Source organism: Typopeltis vanoorti, chromosome 20 (genome assembly GCF_054136105.1).
Source record: "Typopeltis vanoorti isolate ZY-2024b chromosome 20, IOZ_Tvanoo_1.0, whole genome shotgun sequence".
NCBI lineage: Eukaryota > Metazoa > Arthropoda > Arachnida > Uropygi > Thelyphonidae > Typopeltis > Typopeltis vanoorti.
The window spans coordinates 95,672,315-95,694,793 of NC_143568.1; the positions used below are offsets into that span (position 1 = coordinate 95,672,315).

The window sequence follows — 22,479 nt, forward strand, 5'->3', positions numbered from 1 at the left end:
ACTGGGTTGTGGCTAGCCATATGCAGACTTCTGTGAGGAAAGGATATATGTGGAATCATAAGGCTGGTGATTATGACAAGCTTAGGAGACAGCTTGGAGCTATAGCATGGAATGAGGAGTTGAGCAGTAAGGAAATAAATGCTGCTTGGAAAACTGACAAAGAAATAGATAACAGCATCAATGTGTGAATGCATTACGAAGGCCAAAAGGCTGAATTAAGGTAGGTGTAAAATGGATGCATGAGATGCTTAAGCATGAAATCTGAAAGAAGAAGGTACTTTGGAGGCAGGCAGTACAAGATGAATAATAATAACAATCAATTACATGAAGAGTATAAGAACAAGCCAGGAAAATGCCTCTGTTAGGAAAAACAAAAGTGCAGTATGAGCAGAAATTGGAAAACAGGCAAAGAAAAACCCTAGAGTTTTTTTTAGATATGTGGCAAGTAGAAAGAAGAACGATAATGATAAGATGATGTTAATGGATGAAAATGGTAATTGCAGCTGAAGAATTGTGGAGTTTTTAAGTGATCAGTTTATAAGGATGTTTCATTTCATCAGGGTGGTCATGAAGAGCTTAAGTGTACAGGACATTGGGAGAGGATGGCTTAATTGTTAGTGAGCAGGAGGTATTTGAGAAAATAAATACCCTTGATGTCAATAAGGCAATTGGATTTGATGACATATCATCACACATATTAAGGGAACATTCCAGGGAATTGGCAGTAGCACTGACATGCTTGTTTAATAAGAGTTTTACAACAGCACAGGTTCCAAGGGAGTGGAAAGAAGGTAAAATTTTTCCACTGCATAAAGATGGTGATAAGGCTGTAGCTTCAAATTATAGGACAATCTGTATATCTGGAATTGTGGTAGTACTAGAGACTGTATCCAGAAGATAGGTGACTAGTGGTGTGCCACAGGGCTTTGTGCTTGGACCACTGCTATTTAATTTGTACATAAACAATGAAGGAAATATTCAGTTGTTTGCTGATGATGCAAAGTTGGATAGGATAATAGTTAATCAAGGTGATGTAGAGAGCTTGCAAGATGATTTAAATAGGCTGACAGTATGGGCAAAACATAATTGATGTCAATTTAATGTTGAAAAGTGTAAAATCATGCATTTTGAGATACAAAGATTACAAGCTGTGTACTGCATTCAGAGAGCATCTCCAATTCATCTAACCAGTATACTATCTATTCCCATCTTCTGCAGCTTGTACACCAACTTATCATGTGGTAATCTATTAAATGCCTTTGTAAAGTCCAAGAATATCACTGTATATTATTCTCTCTTATCTAACATATTCATCACCTTATAATAAAATGCAAGTAAATTGCTAAAACAGGTTCTACCCTTTAAAAATCCATGCTGACCATCATAAAGAATGTTATGTCCATTAACCCAATCCTGTATTCTATTCCTAACCAATCTCTCCAACACCTTGACCACAAATGCAGTTATACAGACTGGTCTATAATTGGAGACTTCTGTCCAGAACCATGCTTGTCGAGTGGTATTATTTTGCCTTCTTTCCACTCCTTAGGAACCCTATCCACTGCAAGACTTTCATTAAATGACCAGGTAAAGGGCATAGCCAACTGTGGTGCACATTCCTTAACCCTGCGGAGGTCACGGTCGAAAAAATTGCAGTGTAGGTTGTGTGTATCTGAGAGATACATTCATTACTAGCATATGCTAAAATGCGATAAAAAAACTGCAAATATATACATGATGTTTAAATTAAGGGGATATTAAATCCCCCATTGTTTTAAAACCGAATAAGAAACTCAAAGATTGGAATCAGAGAGTTTCTTGCTGAATATAGTAAACTATAAAGTATCGGCGACCACTAGCGTCTGCTAAATGCAAGTGACCCTAATACGTAGTGCAATACCGGAAATCTCGCAGCAAAGTTGGTAAAGTTCTGATCGCTATTCTTAGGTATTTTCCATAATGTAAAAACACATTTCCTAGGAAATGTATGCTGTTATTACATTATGGTGGGGAGGTCACTACCCAGACCAGTTTCAGCCTTTTTTGAGGCTTCATCAGTGAGTAGCTAGACCAAGTTAATACCAAAGTGTATAGCGAAAAGAATTTATACTCTGCTATACGAGTTTCCAAACAGGTGCAACTATTAAGTTACTTAAATCTAAAGAGCTAATAAGCTTCATTTCGGCAACAAAAACATTATTTAAATTAAGGGGATATTAAATCCCACATTGTTTTAAAACCGAATAAGAAACTCAAAGATTGGAATCAGAGAGTTTCTTGTCGAATATAGTAAACTATAAAGTATAAAAGGCTGAAACCGGTCTGGGTAGTGACCTCCCCACCATAATGTAATAACAGCATACATTTCCTAGGAAATGTTTTTACATTATGGAAAATACCTAAGAATAGCGATCAGAACTTTACCGACTTTGCTGCGAGCTTTCCGGTATTGCACTACGTGTTAGGGTCACTTGCATTTAGCGGACGCTAGTGGTCGCCGATACTTTATAGTTTACTATATTCGGCAAGAAACTCTCTGATTCCAATCTTTGAGTTTCTTATTCGGTTTTAAAACAATGTGGGATTTAATATACCCTTAATTTAAATAATGTTTTTGTTGCCGAAATGAAGCTTATTAGCTCTTTAGATTTAAGTAACTTAATGGTTGCACCTGTTTGGAAACTCATATAGCAGAATATAAGTTCTTTTCACTATACACTTTGGTATTAACTTGGTCTAGCTTCTCACTGATGAAGCCTCAAAAAAGGCTGAAACCAGTAACAGCATACATTTCCTAGGAAATGTGTTTTTACATTATGGAAAATACCTAAGAATAGCGATCAGAACTTTACTGACTTTGCTGCGAGATTTCCGGTATTGCACTACGTGTTAGGGTCACTTGCATTTAGCAGACGCTAGTGGTCGCCGATACTTTATAGTTTACTATATTCTGCAAGAAACTCTCTGATTCCAATCTTTGAGTTTCTTATTCGGTTTTAAAACAATGTGGGATTTAATATACCCTTAATTTAAATAATGTTTTTGTTGCCGAAATGAAGCTTATTAGCTCTTTATATTTAAATATACATGATGGTTTATTTATTTTCAGTTACAATCTAGAAATTATTGAACAAAGAACCAAAGGAAAAAAAACAACTAAACCAATACTATACTGACATCGGAGTTTGCGGTATCTCTCAGATACAATTTACTATCAAATTTCACTTTCGCATTTGACTATCATTCTCATCATCGGACTTGAGTAACAAAATCATTGAATCTCTTCAACATCTGATGGATTATCCAAGCGATATATTTTTCCAGCCATTTTCAATGGTAAATAAAAAAAAACAACTAAACCAATACTATACTGACATCGGAGTTCTCAGTATCTCTCAGATGCAATCAAATATCACTGATCTTTACATAATGTGTTGAATCAAAACTGACTGCATAAACAGTGTGAAATATCACTCATAATATATGCATGCACAGCTGCTCATGACCTCCAAGCTATACACTGGATATGTGTAAGAATATTTATATTAAACAATTTGTTTGTTATTTAAATTAAGGGGCTATTAAATCCCACGTTAAATAATTTTAACGTCGCCGTATTGAAGCCTCTTGGCTCTTTATTTTTGAATCATTTGTTTGTATCTGTCAGATCAGCTGCAACCTCTGCAGGGTTAAGAATGTGGTGATGTGTCATCTATTCCCACAGCCTTATTAACATCTAATCCAACCAACACTTGATACACCCCTCTGATTCTTTCACTTCCAGATTTCATGAGTTATTGTTCCCCTCCTTTATAAGGGCTTTAATACGAACACATCTGGACACCCAGATTCCGTTGGGATGAAGAAGTGGTGAAAGCAAATGATAAACATTGTGGGAGATCTATGGAATGCTCCCTGTAAGAATAAATTGAAGGTCTGTAGACTTCAACAACTAGCTGAAAAAAGGAAAAGAAGAAAGAGGAAACATGACAGAAGTATATGAGTTATTAAAGGAGTTTTGTAGGATTGATACTGACAGATTTTTCAGTATATAGTAGGAAGTGAGAGAACAAGGGATCACCCATGGAAATTGTGTAAGAGTGTGATTAGCAAGGATGTTAGAACTAGCTTTTTTGCTAGGAGAGTGGTGAATAGGTGAAATTAATTGAAAGATGGTTGTGAGTGCTTCCTCGGTGAATGAGTTTAAGGAGAGATATGATAGGCATTGTGAGAATAATGGCTAATGTGTACAAATAATGAATCTCCCACAGCAAGTTTTCTGATTCCATGGAGATACTTGTATAATAATAATAATTATTATTGTGATTATGAAGGTATGCTGTTATGTCAGAGATAACCTAAGGACATTACAGAGTACTGTTACTATTAAATGTGCATTTTCCAGCTAGTGTATCTGTTTTATGGAAGAAAATGCAGCCATCTGCAGATGAGGCTGGCTAACTCAGCTAAAATTTCTAGAAAACAATCTTGACTTTCCTGATGGGATTTTATTATTATTATTATGATTCAGGCCGCCATGGAGTCAAAAGCCTCATGTGGGAGGTCCTATTTTTTCCTGACCTAGGAACGTGCTGTTCTTCTAAATCCATAGATGAATCATATTAGAGCAGAACATTTACAGTTTAATATTGCCACTTTAGTATTATCAATTACATTAGTTTCAGAATAGAAAATTAAATTAAGAATTTAATGGAATTCCTTACCTGCTATCTTTTTATTCTTAATATCACCTTGTACTTGAACTAAATCTCTACTAAAAGTGAATAAACAAAACAGTCAAAGATGTAGTTAATTTGTTCACTTGGTTATCAAGTAAATTATAATATATAAACAATGATAAGTTTTAATCCTTTACCCAAGTGCAAGCAAACAAAAGTTTGGGCATCACGCATCTTCATATCCACTATACTTTTTATACGAAGGCAGATAGATGATTCCACATCAAATTGGCCCAGTATCCCATAATGCAGCACACTTCCTTTGACATGTATATTACTATATACACTATGGGAAGAGTCACTACTCACTGGACTGTGAAAAAATTGTGAGCAAACAAAAGTTTGCTCACACATGAATAGAGATTTACAAGCTATTACAATTTACAATATCAGTAAAACTTAACTTTATTAATGTTTAAGATTAATTATTTAATGCTTTTCTGTTCATCTGATACATTGACATGTCTAGAAATTTTTTCTTGAAGAAGAACCTGAATCACTAAATACAAAAGAAAGACTTACAAATATTTTATTAATAATTATTAGATATGTGAAGAGCCAAAGGCTTCAATTCGGCGACATATAACTTGTTTATTTTTGTCTAGAAATTTTTTCTTGAAGAAGAACCTGAATCACTAAATACAAAAGAAAGACTTACAAATATTTTATTAATAATTATTAGATATGTGAAGAGCCAAAGGCTTCAATTCGGCGACATATAACTTGTTTAAGTTGAGGGATATTACATCCCATATAGTTTCTTAGCCGAATAAGAAACTCAAAGAGTTTCATGCCGAATATAGTAGAAACTATATAAAGTTCGGCGATTCCAAGCATAAGCAAATACCTGGATACTGCAGCACTGATCCCAAAGGGTAGTGCAAGCTGGGGCAACTCGTGGTAGAAGTGGAGCGAGATCCGATCACTATTCTTGATATTTGCCCATAATGTGAACGTAGCTCCTAGGAACTGTAATTTTTGTTCACATTATGAGAGAAGGTCACTACCCAGACCGGTTTCGACCTTTATTGAGGTCTCATCAGTGAGTAGCCAGACCTAGTTAATATCAAGTTTGTAGCGAACAGAACTTGTACCCTTTCTACGAGTATTGCACTACCCTTTGGGATCAGTGCTGCAGTATCCAGGTATTTGCTTACGCTTGGAATCGCCGAACTTTATATAGTTTCTACTATATTCGGCATGAAACTCTTTGAGTTTCTTATTCGGCTAAGAAACTATATGGGATGTAATATCCCTCATAGTTTCTTATTCGGCTAAGAAACTATATGGGATGTAATATCCCTCAACTTAAACAAGTTATATGTCGCCGAATTGAAGCCTTTGGCTCTTCACATCCCCCCCCCACCCCCCCCCCCCCCCACCCCCCCCCCCCCCCACCCCCCCCCCCCCCCACCCCCCCCCCCCCCCACCCCCCCCCCCCCCCACCCCCCCCCCCCCCCACCCCCCCCCCCCCCCACCCCCCCCCCCCCCCACCCCCCCCCCCCCCCACCCCCCCCCCCCCCCACCCCCCCCCCCCCCCACCCCCCCCCCCCCCCACCCCCCCCCCCCCCCACCCCCCCCCCCCCCCACCCCCCCCCCCCCCCACCCCCCCCCCCCCCCACCCCCCCCCCCCCCCACCCCCCCCCCCCCCCACCCCCCCCCCCCCCCACCCCCCCCCCCCCCCACCCCCCCCCCCCCCCACCCCCCCCCCCCCCCACCCCCCCCCCCCCCCACCCCCCCCCCCCCCCACCCCCCCCCCCCCCCACCCCCCCCCCCCCCCACCCCCCCCCCCCCCCACCCCCCCCCCCCCCCACCCCCCCCCCCCCCCACCCCCCCCCCCCCCCACCCCCCCCCCATTAAACAATTAAATGGGGAGCGTGTAGCTTTATGGTAACGAGGCTATTCTGATTTCGTCTGTGTCGTTCAAATAGCCGCAAAAAAAAACAAAAAAACTTAGCGGTTCGATTTGGGTTACCCCTTACAACTTTTAAGACATAAAATAAATGTTCTGGCGCCTTTTTATCCCAACAGGGATTGTTGGGATAAAAATATCAATTGTCGATATGCAACCGAACTCTACCCTTCAGCCTTCACTGATAGTAAGCTCATGCCAGCAATGAATCAAGGCTTTTAGGGGAAAGGTTATGGCAAACAACTGGCAACAACTCGTACCAATAAATTCCATAGGGTATATATAATTATTGCGATTTTCTGAGGAACTTTTTCCAAGTCTTTATTTTTTAACCATTCCCTCAGTCATTCTCTCTTGGATTTCTGCTATTGATTAAATTCCCGTTTTTAATGCCACAATTCAGAAAAATAGACCGTAAAATCCATACTATATATGTGCAGATATTATATATACATAATACTAGTTAGGGTGAAGAACGCAGATGGTATCATTTATTCTTGTCTTTCATTTGGTATGTTGGCAAATACAGTATTATTATAGGGACTGCCATGGAGTCTCGTAGACTTATCAGGAGAGGTCCACTACCATTCCGGAAACCAAAACCTATCACTTGCACATTCTTCGTTTTGAACTCATTCACTGATGCAACAGTCACCACTGACTCTGACAACCCACTCACCACCCTCAAAGCAAAAAATGTAGCCCACACTCCCTTGTTAAACAAGCTCAATTTCCAAGGAGGACCCCTAGTTCCTTCCTCACTTAGTCATGCACTGAAAAATTTATCAGTCCTATAACAACACTTAAATAACGAATGTCTCTATAATATCCTTCCTCTTTCTTCTTGTCACCTGATTTCTATAATAATCCACAAATCTTCCGTTTATCTTCATAAGGAGCATACCATACGTACTACTACAGGGTGTTCGGGATAAATTTGACATATTTATAATTAATTATATTTTTCCGTAAGTTATATGTATTAACACACACTTCTCTTCATTTAAAAGTTTGGACCCTTCTTCATTCACATACAAGATGTCAGAAAGGATGGATAGCTGGAACCCACCTGAATCATGGAAGAGAATAACTTGTATCATGATGATTCGTGCCCGCCATCAAAATAAGGATATTACGACTGCTGCCCAATGCTCCCTGAATACAGTAAAAACAATCAGGCATGAACTAGAGACTTGCAATGGTGACTACGAGGATGTAGCAAGAAGAAAGATCCCTAGCAGACGATCTGATTGCGTTCGTACAGCAGAATTCCTCGCAAATCTGCAGGAACAGGTGTTGAAGAACCCTGGCATTGGAATTCGGGCTTTGTTCGTGGAGTTGCTAACTGTAGTCAAGCCCTGGATAACAAGGGTAGCCAATGGTAGGCCGTATGTATGGCAGCAGGATTCGGCCCCTTGCCACACCTCTGGGAAAAGTCAAAAATGGTTGTCTGAAAATTTCTACGACTTCACCAGTCCAAATGTTTGGCCTCCAAACTCCCCAGACCTTAACCCCATGGATTATTTTGTATGGGGCGCAGTTGAAAAAGACACCAATCGCACTTCCAGTAATACAAAAGCCCAGTTAATGGATAAAATTAAAACAGTTTTTGCGGCCCTTCCCAGGGAGACTGTAGCATCAGCTTGTTCGAGGTTCCGAAGCAGAATTGAAGCTGTGATCGATGCTAATGGTGGTTATTTTGAGTAAATCTTGTTGATAGTATTGTAATTAACTCTGCATGTAATGTTTTTTTGTCAATTCATTAAATTTAATAGATACAAAGAAGATTTTCTTTTTCCTTACGAAACTGTCAAATTTATCCCGAACACCCTGTATATATTTTGGTCACTCGCCTCTGGATCCTTTCCGGCATCTCCAAGGAACCCAAATCCTATGCACAGCAGTCCAGGTGGGCCTTATAAGAGATATTTTGACGTTTTTCAATAACCAAGTAATCCTATGAGCTATTTTAGTCAACCTCTGCAGTATGGCGTTTGTACTTTAACCTAGAGTCCACTTAATCCCCCCTCCCCAAATTCCTGTTGTCTGTAATTTCTTGCAGTTCAGTTCAATCTGTGCGTAATCTCTTCGTCTCCAAATGCATAGCGTTAAACACTTTTCCGCGTTCAAGTGGTAGCCATTCTTTTTTGTCCATACTGTTAGTGTATAAAAATCATCCTGCAAAGATCTTCAGCTCATCTTTGCAAGACGATTTTTATACACTTAACAGTATGGATGAATTGCATTCAACTCAATGCAAATCATGCATTGAGTTGAATGCATGATTAGCATTCAACTCAATATTTCCTTCAAAACAATTTCCAGTATCATTGAAATACAAATTAAACAGCAGCGATACAAGTACAGAGCCTTGCGGCACATCTCCGGCACATCACCCGTTGTCCATTGACATGGTTCAATTAGTTGATATCTGAGTGAGAAATGAATAAAATACTCCTGAAATTTTATTATTTTAATTCAGCACAGAATAGGAAGAATATTTTAACATCCTTTAGTAGAGTGTGTCGTGGTAAATTCTAACTACTGACACGTTCAGAATCTTTACGAAGTTTCATTTCAAAGTTAATGATTGTAAAGAAAAGAAACGCAGTCAGTTACTCTCTTTCTCTCTCTGTGTGTGTGTGTGTGTGTGTGGTGTTAAAACTTTCAGACTCATCACGTGAATTGATGAGATAATCGGATTCATTTTAAAGCGATCGGACAGCGTTGCGTTTGGCAGTTGTTCCAGTCCCTACTTAAGCGTGTTCTTTGGCTGCAGAAGTTTTTTTTTACCCCCCCCCGCGCGGAATGGCTGGAAGTTGCCGAGTGTGAAGAAGACCACAGAGAGCTCCTCTGCCACAAAGCATGGCTTTGACATTAAACCACCATTTCTACAAACGCTGGAGTGCGTGTTTTTTTTTTTTTTACTCTTTTAGGTGGGATGAGCTGCATGTTTTCGTAATGCACTCGATGTCAAGATGCCGCGTTCAGATGAACGGAGAGACATCAACGATGGTTGGGTGTCACATCAGTGGTCTTTCTGTCTGTGACATTGCTACTCGTCCTAGCATACCGAAATCCATCGTTGTTATGTCATTCGTAGATGGAAAGGTGATGGTGCTGTGGCAGTAGGTGAACGCCCTGGGAGACTCATTGACCGATACTCATTGACGAGCTTTGTATCGCATCCCGTCAAAGAATAGGCGTAGTGAGCAGAACTCTTTATTTGTGCGAACAAAGATGAATCCATCTATGATTTTATGGCAAGCACACCAATAGCATTAAATGTTCCTTTTGTTCTGTTTGCTGTTTAATTTGTTTTTCAGTGTTCTTTTATTTAAATGTTGCTATATGTAAGCAAGGGCACACATTGTTTTGTGAAACTATCGTGTGTGTGTGATATGTTTATTTCTCACTGGTGCAAAGAGCTTTACCCTATAAATAGTGCAACACACGCCTGTGTAACACGAGTTTGGGTATATATAACAGAGTTCCTGTCAAATGCATCCAACTGCTGCGATGGGTGGGGACGTGAAGTCCACTGATTTTCCAACCAGTACAGATGAAATTACTTGTGTGCTATTTGGAGAACTCGTGGTATATTCAGCGAGATTAAATGTGGAGTAAGCTACCCTCAATGTAGCTCCACTAATTTACTATTTCGAGGGGGGGGGCAGTATCAGATATCAAACTGATAGGAACAGACAGTATTTCTCAGCGGTTTGGCTAAGTTAAGAATTTGGACTGATTTTTGGAAGGTTTAAAGTGCCTACAAATTCGGGCTTACTCCACCTTTTCCATGAGTTGCCTGGTATTGTACAACCCATCCTCGCCCTTCTCTGACTGTGAAATGGATTTTTTATTGCAGGTCACGATCAGAAATGTTTGAAACGCACTGCTCTACTTTCATTCCCCCGTATGTGTATGATGGGAGTCCTTGGACACGTGCGTCAGCTCACTGGTAGTAGCCATCAGGTACAAGGCTTTTTGAGAGTGAAAGTGAAGAAAGTGCAAAATTTTTACGTGGGATTTCGTCAGGTAGGTCAACCGGAAAATTTAAGGGAACACATACAGTGTTTTTAAAAAAATTAAATTAAAAATATAGAAAAGCATGGATCCGACTTGATTAAAGTTATCCACACGCTCATGTTTTCATTTGGTTCTTCCAGTCACACCCATTGGGAATCCTGATTCATCGGAGTTGAGAGGTCTTTGAGGAACCTTTCCTTTTACTCGCTGTATGGACTGTGTTTTTACGTCAACAGCAGACGTCGCCCCAGCATGTTCTGTTTTGCACTCACAAGCGATGGAATTAAAAATAAATAAGTAATAGTCTCTTAATGAACGTTCATGGCATAAACACCAACCTAAATGAGGTGCACCACTGCATGCAGATATTTAAACTCGCGCAGGAGCAGTTTGCCTCCTTTTCCTTGCCAGATATCTAATCATGAGTGTCATCTTTTTGACCTTCTTTGGCTTAAAATATTCTTGTGTCCTTGTGTATCATCCATCTGCCATCTCTATGGTTCTCTCCCCCAATTTTGAAAGTTATTCTCACCTCTTTCATCTCCCAATCAGAATTCCCTACGAAATTCAAGTTCTACTTCTTCCCGTTGACGTGACCGCTCCTCCTGGTAATTCGGATCCTAATTGAAATCAAGTTCCATCTCTACCGGAGCCTTCCTCTCTGCCATTTCAAATTCACTTGCTTTGTCACCACAATTATGCCACGTGAGGCTTTGGCGCCTTCTTTCCATCGTCAGACTGCCGTCTCCAGATGCAGGCACTCGTTATGATCAGAATTTGCGAAAGCTTTTATTTCCCACTCAAAACACACTTTCTCTATTTAAGCCGAGGTTTTCTCGTTACTGCAGGTGTTCCTCAGAGCTCTGTTATTTTGCCCACCCTCTTCCAAGTACACATAACCTTCTCTAGCAGACCTCAAATCCCACCACAGTTTTGCTGATGATAGCATTCTGCCCTCATTTTTGTACGCCAACCCTCACCGTCATCAAATATTTGAAGCTTCATCTTATCGTAGATGAGTCCTAAATCCTTAAGCGATCATCGTTTAAGCCTAAACGATGATCGCCTTAGGAACTTGTTACTCTCATCGGTCTACTGATGTCTGTGGAACAGCCTTGCCCTCGAGGTGTTCCCCCAGGGCCACAACCTACAGATTTTTAAGAGGAACATCGACAGATTATTATTATTATTTTTTTTTTCATTGGCCTCGTAGCCTCTCATGTGTCAATGATAACGACAACATAACGCTGGTAGAGTCTCTAGATTTGGAGGTCACAATCCTACGACATCCGAAATCGTCGTTCAAAAATACCCCAACGTTTGACTGGTGTTGATGTCTTTTGATAACTATCGCAATGGAAATTTGACGGAGTTCCCAATATCGTCTTATCCTACATTTTCTACTTTGTTAGGGGAGGAAAGCTAAAAGTCCGTAAAAGTTTTTCCAACTGCATCTCTCAATAAAAAACGTAATGGATGAGTGGATACCGAATGAGAAGTGGAATGCAGAGTGGAGGGGAGAGAAGACCTCTGCAAAAATAATAGCGAAAACAAGAATCCGATTTATTGTGAAGTATCTTTTCCTTCTCCAAGGGCGAAGGGGGGGGGAGAGGACTCTTGCGCGTGGAGTTGCTATTCCGAAGTGGAGTTTGGTGCGAGGTTGCTAATCTCATTAAAACCCCTCGCCGACGAGGAAATCAGGATTACTCGCGTCTCGAATTACTGATATTCGTACGAAATGCTCGCAGTTTTTCCAGAGCTTATTTCAATTCACTCAGGCTTTGAACGAAATTAAATTAATTAGTTCGAAGACCTCCTTGAATTGAAGTGTTTAATTTGGGGGATGTCGGTAGAGTTCAGCAGCTATCGCTCACGAATTTCCGTTAACTTGCGGAAAAGTGTTTTTATTACTATCACGTGACACCTCCAGGAAGTACAAAGGCTCATCGAGGGGAGGACACCCACTCTACAACTCTGTTTCCACCGCATATGTCCACCAACGAATCGCAACTACACTAACGCCGTCTACCGTCCACGACCACCACTACTATTTTCGCAATCGCAAAGATTGGAGCCGCAGCCGTTTGGCTGGAAAGCCGATACGCTGACCACTCGGCCAACTAGACCGGCTCATTTCACACCGAAATTCATATTCTTTTTTAAGATTGTCCATTCGACTTATTTCCGTCTAATATCGCCATCAAAATGATACACTACTAGCATTCGTTCGCATAAAATTTTAAACCTCGCCTCTCTTTCACCAGTTTCGCTTAGGTCATCTGGATGATTGGCTACTCCGCTCGAGTTCACGGCATCAGCGAAAAATGCATTGTATACCCTTAACATTTGAACCGGAATCGTCTATAACAGCGAAGATTCCAACACCGAGCCCCGTAGCAGCTTTGACAGACCTCCTCCGAACCACGTGACATCATCCATCAGTCAACCAATTTCCAACTCATTTGCACGTTTTAATCTACAACCGAAAGGCTTTGCTAAAGTTCAAATAAAAACCATGTTGCCATTGCACGGGGTCGTTTTCCTCGTAGCAAAAAGGGCTTTTGTTAGCACTAAGTTCGGTTTTCTTTATATTAAGGCAAAATCAGAAACAGTCCCTGCAGAGTTCAGTGACTCAGCAGGGAGTTTCGAGAAGGCCTCTGCAAGATTGAATTCTCTAGCTAATTGAATTCCGTAGCAACCAGCATGGCTACAGCCCTTGGTTACACGTGACTAACTTACTTTAAACATTTTATAAACCACGAAAAGCATGCGAAATGTATTTTACTCTACTTGTAAGGAAATATTTTTATAACAAAATAAATCGCCGAAAACTTAATGTTAACCAACAGAAAATATGATTGTAATACTTGAACTGCATTGTATAATAATTTTGCAACTGGAATTGTATAATAGAAATATTACGTACACGTGATGAGAATAAGAATAAACTTAATATCCCTTTCAATGTATGATCCATACGCACGAAAGATAGATGACCTACGGTACTGCAGTGTCGTAGCCAGGGCGAGTGCTCTTCATAAAATTGTTTCTACTTTCTACTAATTAAGAAGAAAAGGCAAATCGTATTTTCTTTTGTTAAAAATAGCATAATTATTTATTTATTATAGATACAAGGATGAATTATGACGAGTGTCACTGTTGAAAATATGAAAAGAATTATATTTTTCAATTATCGTTACACGAAACAAATGCACTGCGATCTAACGCAGTGTCAGAATTATTGCGTTTGGCCAAATGCAGCTAGACGCGCCGATATTCGTTTGCGCTTTCGATTGCACGTTACAAGTCATTCCGACGCTGCTCGTTTGGGCAGTGTATCGTATGCTTGCGCGTTATTTTTGTGAGATACGAAACTTTTATTATTGGTGTTTGTTCGTGGTGAGGGTGAAATATTGTTACATACATACATATACATAAATCTTCAAGGCCCACTCTTCCTAATTGGGTTGTGGGGACAGCAGCCTGCAAGAGGAACTTCCAATGGTCACGATCCTCTGCCACCAAGCTCAGGTGTTCTGGTGGGATTCCCAAACGTCTCCACCCAAGGTTTTGGATATAATCTATCCAGCGAGTCCTTGGCCTTCCACGTGGCCTCCCACCCTCTTGCTTGGCAAAGAGGGCCTGCTGAGGGAGCCTCTCTTGTGGCATTCTGACCAGGTGCCCGTACTAGCGTAACTGTGATCTCTCAACACGGAGAAGCAGCGGTTGAGTATTGAGGGTTTCCCGAATTGCAGAGCTTCTGACCCTGTCGAGTTTTGTCACCCCCGCAACCCCTCGAAGGAACCTCATTTCAACCACTTGGATTCGTGTCCGCATTCTTTCGGTCATTACCCAACTCTCATGACCATAGGTGAGGATGGGGACATAGACTGTATTGAAGACAGCCAGCTTTGCCTTCTGGCTTAACTCCCGCTTCAATACTACCGAACGGCCAAGCTCCCGCAATATTGAGCTTGCTAAGCCAATTCGAGTATCTAGCTCTACGTCCCATTTTCCATCATTCGTGAATATGGACCCAAGGTATTTAAACTTCTCCACCTGTCTCATTGGGACTCCACTTACATTTAGAGGGCACTGGGATAGTTGTCTTGAGATCACAAATGTTTCAGTTTTGGCCACACTGATCTTCATTCCGGCGTCTGCACAAACGGCTACAAACCTATCCAGGGTCCGCTGGAGGTCATTTGTGGAAGAGCTAAGCAGAACTAGGTCATCTGCAAAAAACAGACGTCCAATGCTACATTTTCAAATTCTGACCACTCACTGCCTCGGCTGTGCCTATCAATCCAGTCCATAAATATTATGAAAAGGAGGGGTGACAAAACACACCTCTGGCGGAGGCCAACGGAGACTGTGAAAGGTTCAGACTTTGTGCTGTTTACCCTGACACAAAACTCTGGGCATTCATACAAGGACTTGATGGCAGCTAATAGTTGACCATCCACTCCATACTCCTGTACTACTTGCCAAAGCTTATCCCGAGGAACCTGGTCATATGCCTTCTCCAAGTCAACAAAACGTGTAGACATTCTTGGCATATTCCCAAGATTTCTCAGACTTGCCTTAAACTGAAGATTTGGTCAGTTGTGCTTCTACCAGGATGAAAGCCACATTGTTCTCCCTGGAACTTTGACTCAACTATGCTCCTGCACCGTCTTTCCAAGCACCTAGCATACACTTTCCCAAGCAGGCTAAGCAGAGAGATGCCACGATAATTACTGCAATCCTTCTGGTCTCCCTTTTTGAAAACTGGTATAATTATGCCTGTCTGCCATTGCTTTGATGCTAGCCCAGATATCCAAGCAGCCTGACACACTCGAGTCAGCCAAAGAACACCGTCTCGATTTAAGGCTTTTAGCATTTCGGGCCGAATTTCATCATCGCCAGCAGCCTTGCCCGATTTTAGCGATTTTATTGCTAAATGGACCTCTTCTGCTGTAAGACTAGTCATTGCCCCGATCTGCACCTCTTGGATGTCCACAACTGCTGGGCTACCCGGGTTAAGAAGGCTCTCAAAGTATTCCCTCCATCTGTGGAGGATAAAAGTGCACCATTAGAGGCTTTAATTACCCTTGCTGTGCACGATTTCCTCCCTCGAAGGCGGCGGATGGTCTGCCAGAATACTTTGTTTACATTTGCATAGGATGAATGTAATCTTTCTCCAAAGGATTCCCAAGCCTTATGCTTGGCTGTCTTTACTACCTTAGCAGCAGATTTTCGTGCCTCAGCATACCGCAAACGCATCTCAGGTGACCTGACTCTAAGCCATGTTAAGTAGGACTCCTTTTTTTGCCCGGACAGTTTTTTGGACTTCTTGGTTCCACCAAGGTGTCCTTTTCTCATTGCCCGTTGCCACGCCGAGCCGCTTTCTGCCACGCCATGAGAGTGCAGAGGCAGTGACAGCTGTTCTGAACAGCTTCCATTTCTCCTCAACATCTGTAGTATACTTGGAAATCTCTTTGAACCTGGAGGAAATGTCATCTGCAAAATTCTTCCTCACAGCCTCATTTTCCAATGCCTCCCATTTCACGCGGTATAGCTGCTTAGGCCTACCACCGTTGATGGTAGCATCTGGTTTCTGAAGCCGTAGAGTGCACACAACAATGTGGTGGTCGGTTGACAGCTCTGCCCTTCTTCTCACACGAACGTCCAACACTGAGGAAAATAGGTCTGCTGAGACTATAAAGAAGTCAATCAGAGACCTTTGTTCTAGTGTATCCCTGTACCAGGTATACTTATGGACTTCTCGGTGCTGGAAGAAGGTATTCATTATGGACAAGCTGTTAGTAGAGCAGAAGTCCAATAATTTAAACCCATTCGCGTTAAGTTCAGGGGCACCGTTCCTCCCAACCACACCCCTCCATGTCTGGTCATCTGTTCCAACATGTGCATTGAAGTCGCCCATTAGCAGGACTGATTCCATGTCTGCCACCCTGTCAAAAGCAGCATCCACTTCCTCTAGGAAGGCAGAGTATTCTGACTCCAGATTAGGTGCATAGGCTTGTACCACAGCCAAATCATGGTTTTTCATCTGAAGCCTTAACACACATACCCGTCCCCCCAATAGGATCCACTCAGCAACAGTCTGACAGCTGGGGGCTTGTGAGTATCCCCACACCCGCCTGAGCAGACATTGTCGGGCTCACACCAGAGTAGTAGAGCTTCCACCCCTTATCCAGGTCGACAGTTCCAGAGCCTCTCCTCTTGGTTGAAGAAAGCCCGACTAAGTCTAGCCGGTAGCGCTTGGCTTCCTCAACCAGTTCGAACTCCTTCCCTGTCAGAGAGAGATGTTCCAGTTGCCTAAAGCCATAGCCTGATGTCGTTGTCATTTCCGTCCTTTTGCAGAACCATTTCTTTGCGCTGCCCCTAAAGACCCCCCCCCCAAACGGGCCCATTGATGAAGTTTCCTCTAGCAGAGTGCTAGGAGTGGTGTCTAAGGGAGACTGTAACATATTTTTCGAACGGGTCCCTCTGCCTAAAACCCGAACGCGTCCCTTGGTAACCCGCGCGACGGACGATGCGGTATGAACATTGTTAATAAAGCAATTTTTAATTAATATGTACAAAGGTAATTGGTTACTGATTAGGAAAAAAATAATTATATTTATTTTTTTATTTTGTATATGCAGTAACCCCACTTAAAATTTTCACCGGCAGCCACTGTTTGTTACTATATTCATTGTATTTTTCTATTATTTAATATATTCTTTGTTGTTCTTAAAATTAAGGATACGAGTCAATGTGTTGTCTGTTAATTGCATGTATTCGTCTAGCAGGCTTTCTTTCTTTCTTTTTTTTTTTTTTCCCCCCGAGAAGAAAATCTTTCCCTTCTGAATGTCATCACCTCAACTTCAAGATTAATATCGCCAAATGTTTTTTTTTCTCATAAATCAACCAAATAAGGAGAAGCAGTTTTCATTAAATTCCATTTCCTTCCTATTAATTTTTATTATTATACGTAATGCAGGTATTTAGAATCAATTTCTTTTAAACCATTCTCGTATTCACAAAGAGTCGAATATATATTTCAGTTTTTTACAATAAAGATATTAAATTCGATATTACTTTTAATCCGCATTTTAAAATCTTTATCCCTTCCAAATTTTTTTCTCCAACCTCTTAAAATATGGATATAATAATATACTTTCTTTGCATTCTTCTGGTATGTAATAAGAAACGATAATTCTCATCCATCCATTTCTCTTCCGTCTAAGACGAGTTGAGTCCACAAAGGTAAGTATTTTGTCTGTAGAACTGTGTGTATACAGGCTGATTTGTTTGTTCTGAGGACGAAAAACACCGAGTTTTTGAGAGAAAAAAAAACCTCTACCTCTGTGTGAGACCGGCTAACTCGCCATTTGATTGAAAAGGCCTGTTAAAGGTTCCTCACTTCGTACATGAGATTCGAACCAGGATCTTCTTTCCAGCCAAAGGGCTCGTCTATACCAGCTGAGCCACGGAGACTTCCTCAATAATTCTACTTAAAAATATTTTCAAAATATGAATACTGATTCATCATATACTGGTAATTATGAAAATCTTTCGCAGGCGATTTCTTATTCTTTTTTTTTCCTCAACAGCATCTGTATCGCTTGGAGTTATTTAATTATCCTAAGGAAAAGTAGTTGTTCATTTTAAAGATAACAAATATTTAATCCATTATTTTTTCTTTTGTTGCATCTACATTTACATCTTCCTTTTAACCATTTTTTTTTGTCATTTCTATTTACAATACTCTGAACACATAGCCTTGGTTGTTCGGCTACAATTCAAAATTACTCACTCGTTTCATTGGATTATTATTCAAAGCAGAGATGATTTAGGAAAACAGAAACCCAATGGGACGACCCTCGTTAATGAAGGTTTTTGTTTCTGTGGCAACACGCTCACAATAGTTTTACCTGAATTTAGAAGACCAATAAATAGTTCCATTCGTCTGGTAAGTGTTCATACGTAAAATGCATTTCGTCTAGGAATGCAAAAAGGAGTCATGCTTATCGTAAAATGTCAACCCTTTCTTACTTCTCTTTATAAATTCAAATGTATTTGAATTTATAAAGAGAAATTATTTATAAAGAATTTATAGAGAAATAATTTATAAATCCTTCTCCCCACTTAAAACCAATAAATTTCATTCTTGCAGCCGATCCCAAAAGTTCAACTCTGTCTCACTTATAACCTCACAAAGCCCAATGACAAGTCGGTGACATGGCGAGTAGTGCTGCCATTAAATAAGCACCTGCTGGGGCCACTGCCCTTGTCAGTACTAACACAAGGTTGAAGCCAAATGATGACGGAAAAGCTTGTGATCAGAGATTTGCAGATGACAATACGATTATGTTGTGTACATCTGTAATACTGCGGAGCAGAAAACAAGTGGAGAAACTACTGCTCTACCTTATCTCCAGAACAACCACCATGGCGAGCAAACTCTTACACTTGGTCCCAAGTTCCTGGCGTCCATTAAATGGGACAGGGGGTGCGAAGAATCTCCGGGCTTAAAATGGTGTCCACTTTTAAAATCGCAGCTTGGAATGTCAGAACTCTGTATGAAGCTGGCAAATTAAGAAATGCCACAAGAGAAATGAAGAGGCTGGGCATCCGGATTTTGGGAATTTGCGAGACAAAATGGTCGGGATCTGGAAAGTGTCAACAAGATAATATGACAATGTATTACTCTAGGAATGATGAGAACAAATATTGACATGGTGTAGCTGTAATAGTAGATGAAGAAATCAATAAATGAGTAATAAATTGGATTCCATTTTCTGAAAGGATAATGCTCTTAAAACTTCAGGGAAACCCCACAGCTGACAAAAGTGAAGAAGTTGTTGAAGAGTTTTGTGAACACCTAAAAGAGATTAAAAACCTAATAAAGAAACATGATATAAACATAGTGATGGGCGACTTCAATGCAAAAGTGGGCAGAGGGATGATGGAAAAATTGTTGCAGAACATGGCTTAGGCACCAGAAATGACAGAGGGGATCGCCTAGTCCAGTTCTGTCAAGAAGATCTAACAATAACAAATACCCGGTTTAAACTTCCACCCAGAAGACTGTACACTTGGAAATCGCCTCAAGATTACGGACATAACATTGTCAGAAATCAAATTGATTACATACTGATAAATAAAAGATTCCACAGTAGTATAAAGAGTGCAAAGACTTATCCTGGAGCTGATATCTCATCAGACCACAATCCCATAGTTGCAGAAGTAGGTCTTAGATTAAAATCAGCCAAAAAATCACAAAAGAAGAAAAAAGAAAATTGATGTAGAAAAACTGAAAGACCTGAACATAAATAAAAGTGCCAAGACACAGCTTAACCTGTGATTACAACAGATTAACATAGAAGAAAATAAAAGTGTGGAATCTCTTTGGAATAGCTTAAAGAATGCCATCGTAACAAGTATTGAAGAAGTAGGTTATGTGAATAATATAAAACAACAGGAATGGATGACAGATGAGATTCTTTCTCTTATTGATACAAGAAGAATGTATAAAAACAAAGACCTAGCCAGGTATAGAGAAACACATAACATCATCAAGAAAAAAATAAAAGAAGCCAAGGAAAATTGGATGAAAAATTTATGTACTGAAATTGAACTGCTTCAGAAGAAAGAAACATGATAATTTCAATCTGTATAAGAAAATGAACGAAATTTCCGGAAAACTGAGGAAAAAGTAAATAGTGTCTCTAAGAGACGAAAATGGAAAAATAGTTCTAGAAGAAGAGAATAAAGCACAGATTTGGATAAAATATGTAACAGAACTTTTCAATGATACTAGACAGAAGCCTATAAATATAAAAGATAACATTCAAGGACCAGCAATCATGAAATGTGAAATAGAGAATGCTATAAGATCAAGTAAAACAGGAAAAGCCAGTGGACCAGATGGTGTGCAAACAGAATTTTTAAAATTAATAGAATTAGATAACATCAAACTTCTTGAAAAACTATTTAATAAAATATATGCAAGTGATGAATTTCCATCACATTGGCTCAAATCTACATTTATCACTATCCCAAAGCGAATTCCCGTGGCGACTTCCAACTTATTAGTCTAATGAGCCAAACATTAAAAATATTTTTGAAAGTAATTCAGAATCGTAATTATAGAAAAAGTGAAGAAACTCTAAGTGAAACACAATTCGGCTTTCGGAATGGTTTTAGTACTAGAGAGGAGCTTTTCTGTGCCCAAATATTGGAAAAAATGCATAAAAAAACAGAAATCTGTGTTTATGTGTTTCATAGATTTTGAAAAAGCATTCGACAAAGTCAGACACACTAACTTAATATAAGTCCTTCAACAAATAAGGCTAGACAAACAAGGCATAATAAGAAATCTGTATTGGAATCAGTCAGCTACCATTCAATTAAACAACATTACCACCAGTGATATTAACATCAAAAGAGGAGTGAGACAAGGATGCGTGCTCTCACCACTCTTGTTCAACATATACGCAAAAGGTAACCATTAAAAAGGCATCGGAAGAATCACAATAAAGGAAAAGATTGTTAGCAACCTACGATATGCAGATGACACCGTGCTAATTACAGATAACATTATGGATCTCCAAAAACTCATTGATAGAGTATACATAGAAAGCCAAAGAATGGGAATAAATATAAAAATCAACAAGACCGAATACATGGTCATCAGCAAACATCCAGCCTCACCAATTAAACTGACACTCAATGGGGAAAATATCGAATAAGTGTCAATATATAAATATCTTGGTTGCTGGCCTAATGAAAGGTGGGATCCTGAAATAGATAGAAAGACAAGGATTGAAGTTGCACATCAATTCTTCACGAAAATGAGAACATTATTGTGCAATAAAGACCTAAACATGGAAGTCAGATATCCGAATGCTGAAATGTTATGTGTGGTCTATTCTGCTCTATGGAGTTAAAACATGGACATTGAAGGCGATAGCCATCAAGAAAATTGAAGTCTTTGAGATGTGGCTATACAGAAGAATGCTAAAGATATCATGGACAGAAAAAAATACCAATGAAGATGTCTTAAAATCCATTGACAAAGCTAAAGATATTGTACAAATAATCAAGAAACAAAAAACATCATATCTTGGCCACATCATGAGAAACAGCAACTTCTACAAACTATTTTGGTAGAAAGAATTGATGGTAAAGGAACTAGGGGAGGGAAAAGAATATCATGGTTGGACAACATCAAGACGTGGACAGGAAAGAGCAGCGCACAACTGCTCCGATTAACACAAAAACGCAGTTTGTTCACCAAGATGGTCGCTGACTTTCGATAGAAGACAGCACAATAAGATGATGTTTTGAAATTCATATCATAAGAGGTCATTAAGCTACTTAACTCAGTTACATGTAGTTCATGGCTTTTTTTTTTTTTTTTTTTTTTTGTTCCCGTTGTTTTAGTTATCCGAGAATAGTTTCTAGTTGCATGAATGAAACGAAGATAGTTTTCGTAGGACAGTATTTATTTATTATTTTATTATTTTTTGTAGCTCGTATCTCTCCTCACTATGAAATGTTTTTATACTTCATTCTATCCCCTTAGTAATGTGATATATTCCTGTCTAGTTGGAGGTAGCTATGTTTTTTTTTTTTTTTAGGCCAGAGATTTAATAATTTTGCTACGTGGTATCGATTACTGGAGACGTTGAAAGCACTTACTCCTTAATACTTGTATGCATTGCAGAGAAGCATCTTCCAAAAGAGTAATTTTATTTTTAAATGGGAACCTATTTGATTGTTCAAAAATGTCAATTTCTCTCTTGA

General features: G+C 39.9%; 1 protein-coding gene across 1 annotated transcript in view; it reads right to left on the bottom strand.

Annotated features, from left to right (window-relative positions):
- The window catches only part of LOC150095682 (venom metalloproteinase antarease-like TpachMP_B), an 86,078-nt gene extending 67,426 nt beyond the window's left edge, over positions 1–18,652 (bottom strand). Inside the window, exons 1-2 of the mRNA XM_090409939.1 lie at positions 18,603–18,652; positions 4,725–4,774 (exon numbers count right to left, since the gene is read on the bottom strand). Coding sequence (XP_090266065.1) covers positions 4,725–4,774; positions 18,603–18,652 — 100 coding nt within the window. The remainder of the gene's footprint in view (positions 1–4,724; positions 4,775–18,602) is intronic.
- Positions 18,653–22,479: the final 3,827 nt, after the last annotated feature.